The sequence below is a fragment of the Clupea harengus genome, chromosome 8 (genome assembly GCF_900700415.2).
Source record: "Clupea harengus chromosome 8, Ch_v2.0.2, whole genome shotgun sequence".
Taxonomy (NCBI): Eukaryota; Metazoa; Chordata; class Actinopteri; order Clupeiformes; family Clupeidae; genus Clupea; species Clupea harengus.
In genome coordinates, this window is record NC_045159.1 from 8015002 (window position 1) to 8033837 (window position 18836).

The following is an 18836-nucleotide window of genomic DNA, read 5'->3' on the forward strand; positions in this document are numbered from 1 at the left end:
CTTGCTCATTCTCTCACATTCTGCGTTGGTCATATAATGCACCACATCTCTAGTCTTCACTTTAATAGTCTGTTAGACTCATACTGTCTTGATACTTTGTCTTTGCTTTTTTTAAATTGCATTTATTTAATGAAAGTTTTCATCCACACACTCTATCCTTCATTCAATCCATATCTAACAATCTAATTCATGCTCACAAAGTTTGACATAGTTTGTAGATGGACTTTTCTCCCACCCAGCTGTTTTTGAATGGCATTAAATGCAAACCTGATTAAGTTCTTGCCTTTGCATGTAACTGAACAAAAATGTATTAAATGCGCATTTTCAAGTTTGTCCGAAAATCTGGTGGCTAAGCTCTATTGATCCCATTTGGTTCCATTTGTTCAATTAGCCTGAATTAAACCTAAGTGGTCCTGGATTTTGGCAGTAAGGTGTGGGAGAAAAATCTATGGAACCCCATATAATTTAATTGAAGATCTTAAATTAGATTAACTCCAACTGAAAGGGACACATTTGAAATAGACCTTTAGTGAAAAAGGATTTATGCCATAAAGTTTGTGTTCACCGCTATTCATTTTATGATTGTGAAATGACTAAAACACAACCTTGAAAGGACCACATACAAAACTGAAATGGCATCCCCTTGATTTGGGTTTTAGGTCAGGCAGATAACAAAGTGAGCGATTGAGACAATCATGGGTTACCTTACATTTTAGACTTGAGACTTAAGCAATTCCATTCTCCGAAGGCAACAGGATGTGTTAACGTAATGTAACGTAAAGGAGCAATGAACAGTCACAGTATCACAGTATAACCTGCGCTGACGAGTGAAGTCTCACGCTGTTGGTTCAGACACTCATCATTAGGTTTCCTTGCCCTAAAGATCACCTCTTCTCCATGTCCCCCGACTGTATCTCAGGTTGCAGACCTATCACCTCTTCTCCATGTCCCCCGACTGTATCTCAGGTTGCAGACCTATCACCTCTTCTCCATGTCCCCCGACTGTATCTCAGGTTGCAGACCTGGCTGTGGCCCCTCTGACCATCACCTATGTGAGGGAGAAGGTCATCGACTTCTCCAAGCCCTTCATGACGCTGGGCATCAGCATCCTCTACCGCAAGCCCAACGGCACCAACCCAGGGGTGTTCTCCTTCCTCAACCCGCTCACCCCAGACATCTGGATGTATGTGCTGCTGGCCTGTCTGGGTGTCAGCTGTGTGCTCTTCGCCATCGCCAGGTGGGTCTAGAGTGTCTCCTCCTCTCTTCTCCCCCTCCTCTCTCTGCCACTCTTCCTCTCTCTTCTCTTCCTCCTCTCTTCTCCTCCTCCTCTCTTCTCTTCCTCCTGTCTGCTGTCTGCCCCAAATAAGGGCAAATCTTTGGCCAGGGGCAAATATATGGGACAGATATTTGGGCCCATCTGTAGTCTGGTAGCCAATTAAAGCCCAGAATAGCTAGACTAACCGTAGATGAGTGCAGTTGCAGTGCAAATGCATTGTATGGAAGGCATCACGGGCCCTGGTGAGGCTTAAAACTCTTTGTAAAAACTGAGAGATGAGTTATGTGTCTAGCTTTCTGGTCTGTCTTTCATATGTTGAGGGTTTGAAGAAGGCCCAGAAAAGTTCAGCTTACCTCCATCCACTCATTTGTGTTTCTCCCATACAGTTCACTGACCTCCTTGTGAATGCAATTGGGGCACAAGACACGTGGAGTATGCTAAACTTGGTGGTGTTAAAAGATGCCCACATAATCAGTGAATGTTCACCTGATTTGCAGAGCTGGTGTGGATTGTCCTTTTGGACTGCAGTTCCCACCCGGCTTCCCTCCAGGCAGAAATCATTTCATAGCTATTTAAAAAAAAAAAGAGCATCTTCAGCCTTGGCTGGAGGATTAAAGCGAGCAGGGTCAAATGCCTGGGTGCTGCCCTGGGCGTTTATCTGGGTACAGCCCGAGAATGAAAGAAAGAGCCCGAGGAGGAGAGCCCAGACTCCCATAACACAGAGAAGAAGTTTGGCCTTTGAAAGTTGATATTATAATGCCAGTGCAGCTCCTTCCAGTCAGGCGGTCTGAGAGATGGACGGCCGATAGGCGTGTATTCACTGCCGGCTTCCAAATATGCCCCGAGTTGTAATCCAGCTCATTTAGGTTCAGTCAGAGGGAAATGCCAAATGGTAACTCTTGGGGTGAAGAAAGAAAAAACTGTTTAATTTTTTATTTAACAAAAAATGTATATATATTCGATCATTAAGTTTCTTTAATAACAAATATATTGGTACTTATACTAGACATTGAAAGGAATTGCTTTTTCCCCACATGCTTATTATGGTTAATGATCTCAAATATGGCAAAGAAAATCTCTCTCATACACATACTCTCTCTCTCTCTCTCTCTCTCTGTCTGTCTTTCAATTCTTTCCCGCCTACCCTCCTGCAGGTTCAGCCCTTACGAGTGGTACAACCCACATCCCTGCAACCCAGCCTCAGATGTGGTGCAAAACAATTTCACATTGCTTAATAGTTTCTGGTTCGGGGTTGCAGCTCTTATGCGACAAGGTACAGAGGTCACGGCTCAAGGTCACCCCCATCCCATGGTCCACTTCTGTAGCCTCAGGGCTGGCAAACTCCATCGGCACCCACCTCTAATACGCACTGTAGAGATCAATCTGGTCTGTCAAGCCTCAGGATTAAGTGCTACAATGCTGCCACTCAGCAGGTGTTTTGATCTGATCTGAAGAAAACACCTTTGTCGTGTTGTTATATCAGACAGTAACAGTAGTGTAGTAGTGAATCTGTATGCGTTTCACGTGAGGAACTGTTATGTAGTCAGCCTTGATTCAGTCCTCACTTCCTTTTTCATTTGAATGAAATGAAATAGCAAAACCTCTTTAGGTTTTGAAGCAGCAACAGCTGGGGTGAAGCTACTGGTTAGGGTAAGGCTCAGAATGAAAAGGAAATAATGATGATAATAGTCCTAAACACAGATTAGCTGGTCAGTAGCGGCTGGTGAAATATTGATCAATTTCCAATGGTCAAATAAATCTTTCATAATTTGACCCAAAGCTGTGTTTGTTGCCGTTGTTGGTTGTCTGGAGTTTACAGTCTGAAGCTACAGATTTCTATGGGATGTCATCAAGTCATTCAGTTGCCATTACCATCATACATGGCATTCATCCCCAAACCTTTATAAAACTCTTTATGAAACACTGTACTGTCATTGTATGCAGATGTCAAGCAAAGTGTCAATAGTTCAACAGAAGTATAATTGTGATTCTTTTTGTCACACGCTCTAAGCAAACAAATGGATGGTGCTGAATTCAGTCTTTAGCTATCCTGTTTGTGTTTTTGTTTTTTGTTTGTGTATGTGCATTTGCCTGTGTGTGTGTGTGTGTGTGTGTGTGTGTGTGTGTGTGTGTGTGTGTGTGTCAGTTGTTTAGGTCTTTACATTATACTGTGATATCCAAACCCTAGGCTATCAGTAAAAAAAATTGTGCAGTGTAAAACATTGCACCCCATAATATGATTTAGAGGTTCTAACGTTTTATGATTAACCATCCATTATCTATAATAGATAGATCGATATATATTGTATATCCAGTGAATTCCATCTTTCTATCATTATTTTAGAGGCTTTGTGTTTGTGACTTCAATCCCCATTTCCACAACTACAGTATTTCTGTAGGGTTGGATTGGAACTCGAAGAAACAAAAAGACTGAGGACTGCATGGTCTGAAAGAGTGAGCAGTGTAGCCAGGAGCTGAGACTGGCAGTTCTCATCCAGTCTATTTACTTTCGTCTCTTTCGCCTCTTCCCCGTCATCCCATCACTCATCCTTTATCACAGAGAAAAAGATGACAGATTTTGAGGTGGAGCTGTCAGTTTTAGCCCCTTCCAACGTCCCTGCTCACACTCCAGCTTGATGTATTTTGTGCATCAAAGACGGTCGATTTAGCCGGCAATCAAAGGAAATTTCAAAGCAGCTGTGTTTGTTTGCTTGTTTTGGCCCTGATGGTTGAAACTGAAGGGTGTTAGCTTAGCGTGAGCCATCCAACAACTCATCATCCAATAAAACAACAATCTGTGAATTTTTCACAGATTGCTGTGAAACACCCCCCCTACACACACACACACACACACACACACACACACACACACAAAATCCCCTCACATCTCTGTCTCAGGCCCAGTGGGCATATGCTCACCTTGTTAAGGATTTTCTTCTCATTTGCTTAAAATCCATGGCCCCTCGTTCGCAGGCTTGTGAAATATGGGCGCAATAACACCTTACACAGACGCCCACATTTTTACATATTTATTTCTTTATATATGTGCGCGTGGAACTGTGTGAGCGTAGCAGGGGGCATGGATTGTCTGTGGGAGAGCACGAGGACTGAGGAGTTTATCACATCACACACCCAAGCGGCGCCGTCAGATGAAACCGCTTATCTCCTGAAGCGAGGGATGACTGCAAAAAAGAATGTGAGAGAAAGAGATGGAGGGAGGGAAGGGATGGGAGGGAAGGGAGGGAGGGAAAGAGAAAAAGGGGAGTTCATTATCCCAGAGACAGTAAAAAAAGAGAGAGAGATAGAGAGAGTCCCCCCCCCCCCTCCACTCGCTTCCCCCAGCGCTCGTAGTGGAGATAAACGCCACGGCCATCTGACAGCTTCATATGCCTGTGATGTATCAGGGTTGGTCTCACGGAGCCCTCCGCGCAGAGCCCCCCCCCCCCCCCCCCCCCCCCCCCCCCCCCCTCAATGCTCCCACCACGAGAGAGAGAGGGAGCGCGAGCCACCAGCCTCACCGTAACTCGGCAGATGGAAATCGAGACGGAGCGGATCCGCCAGCCGAGGGTATGGAGATGTATGGGTTTCATTTGAATGGGAAGAACATAAACACAACACGTACGGATGCACACGCTCATCCGGACAGAAAGGAAAACAGCAGTGCAGAATAGCTCATTGAGTTTTAAATGTCTGGCTTCCACTGAAATCTCATTTCTGCTCTGGAGTTCATCATTGTTTATCACTTTTTAGTGTTACAAAGACATTCACTGCATACATTGGAACAACACCCAGAATCGGCTAACTATGTCAGAGCAAACTAGCGATTTGAAAACAGACCTTTCGGTTCCTTCCTGCCCCCCTCCGTCTTTTCTCCCACTGACATATCTCCAAGGAGGGTCAATCCAATCTAGATTTTGAGATCCTCTCAGCTTCTGATTGGTTGAAGATTGAAGCTTACAGAGAAACCTCAGAAGGAAATATCTCTGTAACCCAGGTCCGCAGAAACTTGTTTGCCTGGGAATATGTGTTCACTTTAAGATATGGTTTCAAACCCATTTCAGACATGAACTCATGTAATATAAGAGTTCATTGTGACTTGATCAGACTGTGGCTACATATTCACTGTGTGTGTGTGTATATGTGTGTGTGTGTGGGTGTGTGTGTGTGAACCACTGTGTTGGTGTCTGTCTTTGGATAAAATGTCCTCCAGTCAAACTCATCATCACTGTGAATGTCCAGTTTTCGTAGCCATGCCGGTTGTCTATGGCTGTGTCCTAACTGAGCACCTCCACTGCTGTCATGACAGGCTCCGAGCTGATGCCTAAAGCTCTCTCCACCAGAATCGTTGGAGGGATCTGGTGGTTCTTCACCTTAATCATCATATCCTCCTACACTGCCAACTTAGCTGCTTTTCTGACTGTTGAAAGAATGGACTCCCCCATCGCCTCTGCTGACGATCTGGCAAAGCAGACTAAAATCGAGTATGGCTCGGTGAGGGACGGCTCTACCATGACGTTCTTTAAGGTAAGTGTCTTCATAATGGGAGCTTCAATGGGAGCTTCAGTCTCTCTCACTGGCAACAATGATGCCGCAGGGATAACAAGTAATTGAATGTGAAAACAGCCCAAAAAGAACAGACTGAAATTGCTCCACAGGGGAGCGAATATTTTCCAAGATGCTGTTAAAAAATTATGAAAATTGTGGAGTGCTTACAAAGAATAATGTATTATAAAATGCTAGGGGTGTATTGATCTGCATATCAGGATAAGTCACAGTGTTTTGAAAAAAGAATTGATTTGCTTTTCCTCACTGTGTCTGATCAGCTGGGCACTGAGTACCTGATGCCTGTAAAGTCTGCAGCTCCATGTGTCCTATATGCACTATACAGTCTTTGCATGGAGTGCTTAGTAATGACATAAATTATCTGTTTGTGCAAAGCGAACTATTGACTGTCAAATTAAGATATCTGTGTATTCTTTCACATTAAAAGGTAATTCATATTTGTTGTTTCATAATGTTTTTTTGAGTTATCTGTGTCTCTCTTTCTCTTTCTCTGTGTGGGTATGCGTGTGTGAGTGTGTACATACAAGTCTAAATTAAGAAATATGATTAGTGATTGTACAGGTAAATGTGCAAAAAGTGCAGAAAGTGAAGAACAGATTGGGTTGTAGCACCAAGACTGCATCCCTCCCTGCAGGCCGACTGAATGCTTTTATTTCCTTTCAGCTTGGCAAACTGAAACCTGTGGATCATTAAATAGTCCTGTATTTAGTGCTCAGGCTTGTGCATGTGTGTGTGTGTGTGTGTGTGTGTGTGTATGTATGTGTGTGTGTGTGAGAGAGAGAGTGATAGAGAGAGGAAGAAAGAGAGAAAGTGTGATTACTCTCCTCTCTAGCTTAGCGTGTGATTATGCTGTCGTTTGGGGCCTCGGGCATCTCCAGACATCCAGATGGAATCAGCAGAGAGAGATTTAGCTCACATCTGTCCTCTCCCAAATGCCCCCCCATCCCCACCTCCTGACACGCTGACAGAGGGCCCTGATCCATCCCACCTTAACCTTCTCATATGGCTAGATTAACGGTGTAATGCGAGCTGGTGTAGATATGAGTCTACAGCGTAAGCCTTGCGGCGGGTTCACAAGTCCAATCAGATTTATATGCTGACTGAATGCCTTCTGTCCCCACAATATTAAGTCATAGCTTCGCAATACTTCTAGTGTTTGACCTAGTTTAATGTAAATTTGGGAACAGAGCCACAATGATGGATGGTCCCACCCTGATAGAGTCCATAGAGTGGACAGATGTGTCCATACGATTTCATAAACGGAAACCAGTCGTTTTTTATGAACTAGCTTTGCACTCCATCAGCTTAAGATATAATCATGTAGGTGTTCCCTGTACAATTTCTCATTTATTTAGTTGTTTTGTTTTGTTTTTGACAGAAATCCAAGATCTCCACCTATGAGAAGATGTGGGCCTTCATGAGCAGCAGGAAGAACACGGCACTGTTGAAGAACAACCGTGAGGGCATAACACGCGTGCTCACCACTGACTACGCCCTGCTCATGGAGTCCACCAGCATCGAGTACATCAGCCAGCGGAACTGCAACCTCACGCAGGTCGGAGGCCTCATTGACTCCAAGGGCTATGGCGTGGGCACCCCAATAGGTGAGTGAGTGAGTGACAGCTGTCATATTGTGTGGTCTGTGGTGGTGGTGTTGGCGAGGTGAGTGGGGACGCACAGAAATGTTCATGTTGTTCATTACATGTGTGTGTTGTTGGTCAAGGCTGACAGGGGATTTTGTCATTGTTTAAGTGGAGGCTTGAGTGTCTGTCAAATTACTGTCCATCAAAAAATAAAAAAGCTCACTAGTGGTCAGAAAATAGTCTGTCAGATTTTGTGGAGGTTGCTGTACTTCCACAGTCTACCAGACCCATATTGTCATATCCCATATAGTGTGTCATTCAAATAAGATGATTTAGCCTAATAATCCAAACTGACATAGAAATGAGATATGCTTTGAAGTAGGAGTCTATGTCAGTCTGCATCCTCCCCGTGTATGCCCTGTGAAAGTCAAATATTTGGACAAAATGGTGTCTAAAATCAGTTAGAGATGGTTTATTCATTTATGATGGCGAAACAGTTGGTATGCAATAGGTATGATAGACAAAGATTACGAGGTATGATGTTTCTTTCCTACGTTAAGGCTTGTTATCTTTTCCCCCCCAGGCTCCCCTTTCAGAGATAAGGTGACCATTGCCATCCTGCAGCTGCAGGAGGAGGGCAAGCTCCACATGATGAAGGAGAAGTGGTGGCGCGGGAACGGCTGCCCGGAGGAGGACAACAAGGAGGCCAACGCCCTCGGCGTGGAGAACATCGGTGGCATCTTCATCGTGCTGGCCGCTGGCCTCGTGCTCTCCGTGTTCGTGGCCATCGGCGAGTTCATCTACAAAGCGCAGAAGAACTCTGACATTGAAGAGGTGAGTGGCTGCCTGCCTGCCTGCCGGTGGTTTTATATCAAAATCTTACACAACACTCGAGAGATTGATGTGCATGGAAGAGCGCAGTAGTTATGAAAAACAAATGTCTTTCAAATGATCTATTGAATGAAGGTGGATACCTTATTGCATTACAATTAAGTATATCTGGTGTTTTTGCTGGAAATCAACAAAATATTAAGATCCATTGAATTGACATGGCGGTGTAATATCTCATGGTGAAAACTGATTCAGGCTGTCTGTGGCAGACTAAAGGAGACATAGCTGTTGCTCACATTCGTGAGGGAAATTGATGGGACACTTCTTTTAGATTTGTAAGGTGCCTGTGTATGTCAGCCCTCACTAATGAGCTGGAGATCTTATTAAGTTGGTGTCTTGAGCTGTCACATATCAAGCTCTGTCAGAATAATTCAGTTGGTTTCCTCAATGAGCTTGAGACTGAAGACACATCTTCATCCATAGAATGTTTTTGCTTCTTTTTCATTCCATTTTATATTGTACTTCACACCATTGGTTCTGTTTTCGGTTCTGTTAATGGTAGGTGTTGTAGCATGTAGCTGCATCACGTGCACCACATTTTTGTTTATTTTGTTCTTTTCTTTTCTTGTTGTTCTTTGCTCTGCATGCGCAAGGCCTTCTGTTTCTTTTACGGGGTGCAGTCACGGCAGCTGCAAAGGCACGCCTCCATCTCCTCCACGGGCACCTCCCTATCGACGGACTTAGAGAGTGGCAGACTCCTCGGGGACGACCTTTCATCCCGCTAGCTGCCACGTGCATGCTCACGCTAATCGATAGGTTTGTGAGGCGCGTTCGTGACTTGCAAACAGAGGTGGACTGTACCGCTCAGAAAGGAAATGTCCTCCCACCCACTGTGGTTTCTAGTCAGCCACGGATTGGCTCATTAGCAAATCACAGGGTTACATCAAGTGCATGGAATCTGCTCTGTGCATGGGTGGAGGCAAAACATGGCGGACTGTTTACATTATGATGTAATAATGTAAATGTCCATCTCTGCCTGCAAGCTGGTTTTTGTCATCCCTTGCCCCCCCACCCCTATCCCCATATGGTCTTGCATTGACTCACCTGTGCCTTACCCAAACCACTGCCCGGCCCATACCTCCAAAACATAACCTGGGGTGAAAAGTGCACTCGTCTCTGCTGTGTCTATCTCGAGATTTCCAGGGTCCAAGTTCACAATTGTCTATATAAAACAGAATTTGGTATCATACTTTTTACATAAATATACTGTATGTTATTCCCAGGTGGACTAAGGGTTTAGCTTTAGTTTTACATTTAACAGAAGAAGTACATGATAAACGTATTGTTAGATTCATTATAGACACTAATTGCACCAAATGCATGTTAAGTAAAGTGTGGGTAAGCATAGCGGTGAAAGACTTTGCAAATGTCAACTTTTTTAGTTCTGCTGCGTTGGCAGGATTTATCTCTTTATTGTGTTTTTTCATTAATTAGTCAGACACCCGTTATCAAAGGTTCGTCGGGACATTGACTACTGGACACCAAAACAAAAAAGAAGTCTTCCAGATTATGAGAAATTATCTTCAGCCCTTAAAGAAAAGGCTACAGTAAATATTTAAAGGTCATACATTTAATGTATAGCTAAACGTTAAAAAAGGCTGTCTCAGCCCTCGGAATGAGCATATTTTATGCATTCAAGCGTTCAAGGTCTTTCTGATTATTCAATTTCTTATAAATAATAAGATCCATGCCAAATATGCTGTCCATAATGCAATAAGTAATGTCTTTTTGTTTTTTTAACGGATAGCATACCCAACAAAAGCCGAACATTGGTTGTTTTTGTGGTAGTGTTTTCCTATCACTTGGGTGTCTCCCAGGGTCTTGTTCACCTTCAGGTCCTGTTTTTAGGCACATTCTGCCCAGCTGTCAGGTCAGTACAGCAATGAGGAGAGGAAAGAAGAGGAGAGGAGTGGGAAGAGGAGAGGTGGGAGAGATAACCCCATTAGAACCCAATTGGGTGCAGAGGTCAGGAGGATTGTGATGGGACTTTGTCACACTTCAGTGGCCTCTCATTCATTCCATTCCAAAAGCTCAAAATCGATTTTGTTCTTTATTTATTTCACCTTATTACCTTTTGCATGCATTTTTCATAGTGTCATACAATGGACACATTAAAAGAGGATGAGATGAGAGGCTGAGACTGATTTAGACCACTTGGCTCTCTGTATTCTGTACATATATATGTAATCTCTTGAATGCCATACTTCTGATGTGAAGCTATATACATTCTTTTAAAACTTACCATTCATTCAAACACATTTTGACATAAACAGAGACCTTGCAAGCTGGTTAGACGGGAAAAAGCCATTCATCTTGTAGATCAATGAGAAGAGTAGGAGCGTGTGGTTTTCTATCCGCAGGCGAAGTGGATAGGCCACCCTTGTGAGATTATTGTCCGGGATGAGTCGGCACTTGCACTGTTCACAGCACTCCTCTCCCTTGCCTCCTCTCCACTGTTCTTTTCTTCCATTATCTTCCTTTCTTCATGACCTTTCAGCCTTGATTGTGTTGTGTCGTGTTGTGTTGTAGAGGCGGAGGCCCTCACGGACGTGAAGGCTCACAGGGGACTTTCTTGTGTTCTCCTTGACAGTGTGTCTCTTTCAGTGCTGTGATGGAGGAGCTGAGCATTTCCTTCAGGTGCCACCGTGGCACGAAGAAGCGAGCGAGAGGACGCGAGCGCGTGGGATTGGCCGGCACCCTTTGTCACCCCAAACGCGTGCTGCGGAAAGAGACCGTCACATAGAGACAGCGTCCCGCAAAACATCACAGCTGTTCCCTGATGAACTGCTCTGATGCGATTTATTTATTTACAGTTTCGTTTTTTTATTTCTATTTGAAACATTGGGCTTATGGACATTAAATGTTTCTCTCAATGTACTTGCGAAGTGTATAATTTTTTGTTGTGAATGAATAAAATGTGAAAAGAATATGGATGTTCAGGGAGTGAATCCCTCCTAGGAAACATTGTTTTCTTTTTCTTGTGCTGTCCACCAGATTTCAAAATTAAAAAAAAGTGTTTTCCACAGCTGTCATCTTTGTAAATTATGTTTTCTGGTTCATGTTTTCAAAAAGCACAATAGATTGTACTTTGGCATGCATTAAGTACTTATTTATGAAATGTCTCCTCGCCGGAAGACAGCCTCCAGATGGACGTGTAGTTAGCTCAGAATGGATTTTTGAATAGAACACAGGAAAAGAAATGACACATTGTACTTTCATCAGTTGCAGCGTGTCTGAATCTTTCACTTACTTTGTTTCATCTGTTGAATCTTCTACAGTTGTCTGTGAGGGTATGTGATCCTCTGACAGTTGTCCTTCAGATGTACCTGTCTACTGTTCTAGAACAGACTTATCATCATGGGGCCGTGAAACATGAGCTCTGTCTATTTCTGTGTTTGTACTTCACTTACGTCATGGGGAACTCAAAGTACATTGAGCACTGCACTCTGAAGCTGTATGGCACAGTCTTAGGGTCTTCACTTTACATAATGGTTTGGTGCTTTTAATTGCAAGATGTACAATAGTACAAGATCCTTCACAAAGCCTTGTCTCGTGGTCTTATGTTAGTCATTGTGTGTGAACATGCACGTATACTTGTGAATGGTGTGAGTGTGAGTTTGTGTATGCGGGTCGGGATGACTTCAGAGAGACAGAGAAGGTCATTGAAATGAGAGAAAAAAATAAGAATTTCTTAAGGCTGTTCTTCAAAGCAGTCAGAGCTTTTGTTCTGTATGAAGGATAAAACAGAAGTGATCTTCATAAGCACTACCCCATGGGCAGGAGACCTCCTACCGGCTCCACCTCACTCTTAGTCTTATTTACTGTTCACGAGTCACTTACTTTACTGCCGTTTCTTTTACAACACTTTCATATCAACATTGTTTTCTTTGGCATTTTTTATGTAGTTATATATTTGCACCATGAGAGATGTTTTCTCTGTAGATTGCATGCTCATTGTAAACCCAATATAATCCTAGTAGTTGCAGAGCAGTAACATAAAAAGGGGAACTGAGTATGAACCTCTGAACTGAGAAGACCATCTTTTTTTGTCAGGAACTGGTTTATATTTCATTATGACTTAATACCTGGATGTTAAATATCAGCAAACATTCATCTAGGGATACAGTTGAGAATCTGTTATCAGATTCAGCCAGCATTTGATCATTTATTATTGTTATCAGCATCAACTATTAACTAAATTTGATTGGTAGTGATCCCTAAATAAGTAAACCTAGCGATTTGGAGCCTCACCAGGGCTTCCTTAGTGCTGTGCCTAAAGCCGTTTTTGTTTTCAATAATGTAACAAATATTTATGATTCATCAACACAGGCATGGGTATATTAGAGTGGAAACAATGAAAAAATGCCTCCCAAACCAGTATTGTACCCTTCCTCCTGCCTATATCTATATGGGTTTCCTTGGAATAACTTATCAAGCTTATGGGAATGTGTTATAGAGATACTGCATTATCTCTACTGTGTAAGACAGCACCTGTCACCACTAGCAGTAAATCGATGCTGCATAACAGTCCCATCATAGGTAAAGGTCATCTGCAATCAGCACCGTCTGCTGCTGCCATAGTAGCCCAAAGAGCATCAGACAAGGGAGAGGCATCTATACGCACTCAATGCCCGCAGGGAAAAGGTGGGGGATAGCCCACAGGAATACACTCAACACCTAATCTCAAAACAGTCTGCTCTCTTTCTTTCTTGCTCTGTGTGGGTGAGTGTAGACCACAGCCCTGCAATCATATTTTCCTGCCAGGCTATAGAGATCTGTCTGATACGCCATACAAGTTATATATTTCTAAACATCACATTCAGTTCTATTCCCAAAAATAAAATCCAAACATTTGGATAGAAACTCTGATTATTGTCCTAAGTTCAATGAAACATTAGTTAGTAGGTCCTGTACATCTGAATGAGACGGTCTGGCTGTACACGTGGCCGTCTTGTACTTGCATTCTTTCTTTGTTTCAGTTCTCCAATCTTTTGTCTTGTTAAGAAGTTTCATTATAACCCCCAGCTACAGCAACGTGCGGGGTCATGACCGTCCACCTCTCCCAGCATGCTTAATTAGCTGGCATAGCGCTTCCTCCGACAGAGACCTCCGGCGACGCCTTGAGCTCCTCGTCCTCTTGGCCGTTCATTAAGGCTGCGCAAACGGTAGATCATGGCCAAGGATAGGTCTCTGCGCTGCTAGCCTTCGACGCAGACGGGATGAGAAGCAGACATCTTTACTCTGTTATGTTAATGAGGGACGTATGCCAATCTAAAATTGAAGACTACAGAAGAGTACAGCTTGGTAGTGGTGGTGGAAGGGAGGGGTATTTGCACAAGCCTACTGTCATATGGTGCTTTTCACATCTAGATTCATGGTTAAAGCCATTAAATGACATGACATTAACGTCTTGTCTGGCACAGTACATCTAAGGTTTTTTATCACATCAATTTAACCTCAAGTTCACTGCTGAGGTGCGTTTAAGCTGTTCTGCATGCAGTGTGGTTAAACTCTCATTTAGTAATATTATTGTTTATGAGTACCTTCCTTGGGGTGGCTCATGAGTACAGAACAAATGGGAAAACTGATTTTTGGTTTTGGTTTTGGCTTAAACCGCATTAGCAATCAAAGCAGTTTCCTCTGTCACTAGGTGGACAGAGAGGAGCAATTTCAACCAGAATGCGGATAGTATCTCAAGGTTTCTTGTATACCTCCTTTCAGCTCAATCAATGCGTTATGTTATTTATTCAGAAAATCTGCTGTTTCTTCTTCCTAGGCTACATCACCACACCACACTCACAGATATAATAACGATTATAGTTTTGGAGTTTTGGAGATGTAGCAAACAAAGACAAGAGACTGTCACAAAAGAAATACAATATTTTTCATTTCCCTCACGGCTTGAAGGTTAAATCCACTGTGTTACTATGACAATGGCGTTGACATGGCAGCAATCGGGGAGGTTTTTATTTTTCATGGAATTTGCTCTGCGGTTCTTTTTCATCTTTGAGTGAGAGAGGGAGAGAGAGAGAGAGAAAGAGAGGGGTGGGGGGTAGAGTGAGGCAGAAAGCAAATGGGTGTTAGAGAGGGATGGAACAGGAAAGAGTGAGAGGACAGCACGTCAAGCCTCTCATGTGCCCTGGCCCATCTGTGTGAATGCCGCGCCCTTTTGTCACAGATTGGGGCTGCCAGGGCCGCCAGACAATATTGCCCGGCGGCCCTTTCAGTAACACTGTCTCTCCTCTGTCACTCCGCCATCCCATAATCATGTCAGCGGCCAGACTTGCCTTCATCTCCAACAGAGACACTGTGACCAACCACATCACAGGTCCCTTTATAACCCGACAGAGAGACACCTCCTGACTGTAAGAGAGAGCTGAACACAGCATAGCACTGCAGCAACAGAACCCAAATTCCCAGTCGTTCTCTAAAAAAGCTTGTAACACGTACACAATAATAATAATAATAATTAATTTTATTTGTAATGCACTCATCATTCAAAAGAATCTCAGAGTGCCACAAGGTTATTTCCTTTGGACATGCTCTGTAACGCTTAACAAAAGCTTGAATGTGAGTCCCCCGAAACCCTGATTGTTGTGTTGCTAAAAATATGGTCATGCTTGTGGAAGTCAATATGTATTTGACTTTCTCCTTGAATGCCCCAGATGAGGCATCACTGAAGACTGCCTGTATTACCACCTGGAGAGGCGTTGGCACAGGCTACCGTGTAATGGCAAATGAGGGCAGACGGTTTTTAAGTTATTTAGTCTGCAGGCCGTCCCACAGCCGCCGGGCAGCTTTCGCTCTTGACAGCCAGCGTGAGAGGTAGCGGCAAGGTGAAGGAAGTTGGAGGCATGAGGCTGAGACCCACTGCAGGGAGTCAATTAGTGCCCTTTAAAGTGAGAACCAAACCTCTGGCATCCCGGTGTGAGTTTCACTCATTTGGTCTGGGTATAGGAAGACACAGACGACTGTCGGCTTTATTGAACATATTTGGTGAAGACCTTGATTTGACCTTTAAGGCAAATGGGGATGGTCAGAACGATTGTTAATCAGTAGTGTACAAAAAGTTCACGGAGTTTGGTCAAAAAATTTCACGCCATGCAAAGAGTCACTCGGAATGTTATAGTGTAACTGCTGAAGCAATATTTTGACTTTATTCGAGACTTCATATCGAGGAACGGCAGTTCATAACCCTGGCAGCTGGTGAAGCTTCATGCATGACATCACTGACACCATTAGCACCGGGTAGTGAATCAGATGTACAGATGTGCAGAGATGCACCGGACTCAGGGAGGGACCCCAGTGCATCCATATTACAGGGGGAAGTGCACACTGGTTGAGCCAAATATTGCATTAGAGATAATCAGGCCCTGCGAATGCCAAGCAGCGTACATCTCAGTGTGACACAGAGACCCTTGGCTCCACATTTCTGCTCTTGTATTCAAGGCCAGGTCTTGCACCTCTGCTACAGACCACTGCAAAGACAAAAATACATAAATAAGTCAAAAAAACAATAACAAGCCTCGGACCCTGAGTGGTAAGTGCATTCTGTACAACATGTTTGGCTCAAATAGAGAGTGCAGTCAGAACGGATTTCTTGTCAGGGATTGATATATCATCTCGATATGATTTTATATATATTTTTTGTTATAATTCCGTGTGCTAGTAGTTGGGATCTTCCCACAGTAGCCAAACCTCTCACTGACACATGCAAGTACTCATACCCAACAACTTAGCCTAAGTATTATAACAACAGGGTGCAGTACAACCATTATACTGATACTTAACAACAACAACACAACAACAAAGATGCCTTCTTGAGTACTTCACTGGGGTTGTCAAGTGGGCACCTTCCTTCGTCAGTGTTTCGTTGAATTAGGCCCACGACACCTCCAGAAGGATCAACAGTGTGTCTGGTGTCCTAGCCCTTCTCCCTCCATACTCACAATTGGTTACATGCATATCTCAGTGTCTGAACGATGCGCTGCCTAATTATCTAAACATCACTCTCATTATGCTATGGCATGCCACAGGCTATCCCAGGTAAGAGGTGGGAAGGTTGGTGAGGTAACCCCTGTGGGTACAAACCCAGGTTAGGGTAAGGGTAGGAATTGTATACAAACCCAATAAAGTAAACAATGCGCTCACATTCAGAATGCAACACCATGTCTGGTCTCATAGCAGTCACAACAATACACTGTGCAACTTGAAGTTGCCTTCTGACATCAGCCAGCCATCTCCAATCCCGAGCTTTGCCCCAGTACTGTTTGTACATGACATTTCTGCCCCTCACACAAAAGAAATGCTACTGTCATTCATTTTCAAACAAACATGCTAATGAGTATGTCTACCTGTACCTGTAGTAACCCTAGGTCAAGCTAGTTTTCCCACCAGACAGAATACGTCGCTGTATGTCGCTTTGGATAAAAGCGTCTGCTAAATGACTAAATGTAAATGTAAATGTCTAAATGTAAATGTTTTAATGAGCCGACACCCATTATGTCTGCCGGTAACACAAGTTCCACATGACGCTGATTGTCAGTTTGTATCGGTTGATGATTCTTCTCCATGTCATTTGTTTCAACTTACAAACTTCCCGTTTTGTCTTGAGTGAATAAAGAAATAGACTTAAATGGATCCTTGTAGAATGCTGCCCTAGCTTGTCCTTTCTTCTTCCTTCTTCGTCTGAGGATCTTGCCCTCCATTGCGTAGGCAGTCTACTCTTCACCTCTGCCTGCTGTCCACTAACACTTTCTCTCTGTCCACCATATGCTCATTTCAAATTGCTTCTTCAGCTGCCTTCTCTCTCAAATTAGCCTTTTCTATTTCAATTTGTTGTTTTGACTTGGCTTGACCTTGCTTTTCTTTCCTAGCTTTAAGACAAACGCCATCGCTTTCCATGCCATAATGATAGATTACCTCACCTATGCAATCCAATTTACTCTCCGCCATACCCTTCAGTCCTTCCAACATTTATTTTAAATCATCATTGATGCAACTCCATTCCTTGACTTCAGAGGCCCCTGGCCATCCTTTGTTTTCTGTCCACCGTATGCTTCCGTCCTAGACTGCTTGATTTGTCCCTACTGTTCTCCAGCTGTGTGATGTCCATCATTCTGTGCAAGTGTGCCAGATCCTCCTTCAGCTGTAGCACGGGTGCTGAATAATATGAAGAAATCTCCCTCTCTTTCTTCAGTCTTTCCTTTTCCTGTCATCGTGTCTCTAGCGCGCTTTTATCTATATTCCTTCAAGTTTTTATTTCCATCTGTCCTACTATTGTCACATGCTGTGATTATGTTGATTGACAGTTAAAGGCTTACACCTTTCAAGTCTTAAAAAAAATCAGGGAGCCACTGTATATCACTGAGTCGCACATGACTACTGAGCACAAAAGGATCAATTAGCAGCCAGAGAACAACAGCAGCGCATTCGGAGACCAGGGCCAGGCCTAAGGACTGATCGTACATGATCTGAATTTTTCCTCTCGCTTCTGTCTCCTTCCTCTGACCTCCAGCTCCTCCAGAGGCCGTGTGAAGCAGGATGGAGGAGGGTGGGTGGATGTGGAGGGGAGGGCGGCTCACAGTCTCCCTCCAGCTGCATGGCTCACGGTGGGGTGGGGGAGGTGGGGTGGGGGGGGGGGGGGGGGTTGCTGAGCCCTGGGCACAGCAGGGGAGGAGGGCTGGCTGGGTGGGTGGCCTATTAACTAAAGCCTCACGCTCTGGGTTGAGAGGAAGATTAAGACCCGGCCTCAATGGATTGGACCTATTAAATCCGTCCAAATGGAGTAAGTGATGTCTCTACTGCCACTTACCCCACACCACCGAAAGGGGAGGTGAGGTTGGGTGGGGTGGACAGATAACCTTGCCTCTTTTCTGAACAAAAAAAACATGATGGGAATATTTTCCCCAGCAAGCACACATTTGTTGTTGCCCGGGACCGGGAAGAGGACTCATGCCCGCAAAAGCTTATTTTGACTGCATTAAGTGCCTGAAGAAAATCCTCATTCACTTCCAAAAAGGGATAGAGTCTGGAAAGTTCTTGAAATGAGACAGCGTGGAGAAGTTACACTACTGTTAATTCAGTAAAAAGAGAGAAGTATGCACAGTAAAATGAAAAGTGTCATATCTAAATACCACACATTTTTCACAATGTTTATGCATGAAGGCCTCCCATGACTGGAAAATATGGCAAAATATTAGATGACCTAGAAGGATAAGGCCATATAAATACTGCTCCCCAGACCTTAACCAGATCTCATGATCCTTAACCACTGAAATTGAAACTGAACTGAACGCATTTATATCTATAATACCTCTATACTCCAAGGTGATCTGGTTTTATGCATATCTCGTACATAAAAAAAGAGAGCAAAACTACATATCCCATGTCCATTTGATTATGCATGTCTACACTTTCATGATAAATTTGAACAGGATATTTGCAGAGGGGTAAAAGTGTAAACTGCACTGGTATGCTTGTGTCTAATGACTCCACATTAAATGTGAAAGGAAAATAAAATA

At 43.7% G+C, this 18836-nt stretch overlaps 1 protein-coding gene across 6 annotated transcripts in view; it reads left to right on the forward strand.

Moving 5' to 3' along the window:
- The window catches only part of grik1a (glutamate receptor, ionotropic, kainate 1a), a 39020-nt gene extending 27680 nt beyond the window's left edge, over positions 1 to 11340 (forward strand). For 2 of the 6 annotated variants that reach the window (XM_031571717.2, XM_031571718.2), the window contains 6 exons: positions 1014 to 1237; positions 2431 to 2549; positions 5583 to 5800; positions 7218 to 7443; positions 8006 to 8256; positions 10162 to 10991. In XM_031571717.2, the coding sequence (XP_031427577.1) occupies positions 1014 to 1237; positions 2431 to 2549; positions 5583 to 5800; positions 7218 to 7443; positions 8006 to 8256; positions 10162 to 10428 (1305 nt within the window). In that variant the 3' untranslated portion in view covers positions 10429 to 10991. Of the gene's footprint in view, positions 1 to 1013; positions 1238 to 2430; positions 2550 to 5582; positions 5801 to 7217; positions 7444 to 8005; positions 8257 to 8906; positions 9070 to 10161 lie in introns of all 6 variants that reach the window. The other 4 variants (XM_031571720.2, XM_012835733.3, XM_031571721.2 and 1 more) reach the window with 3 other exon arrangements.
- Positions 11341 to 18836: the final 7496 nt, after the last annotated feature.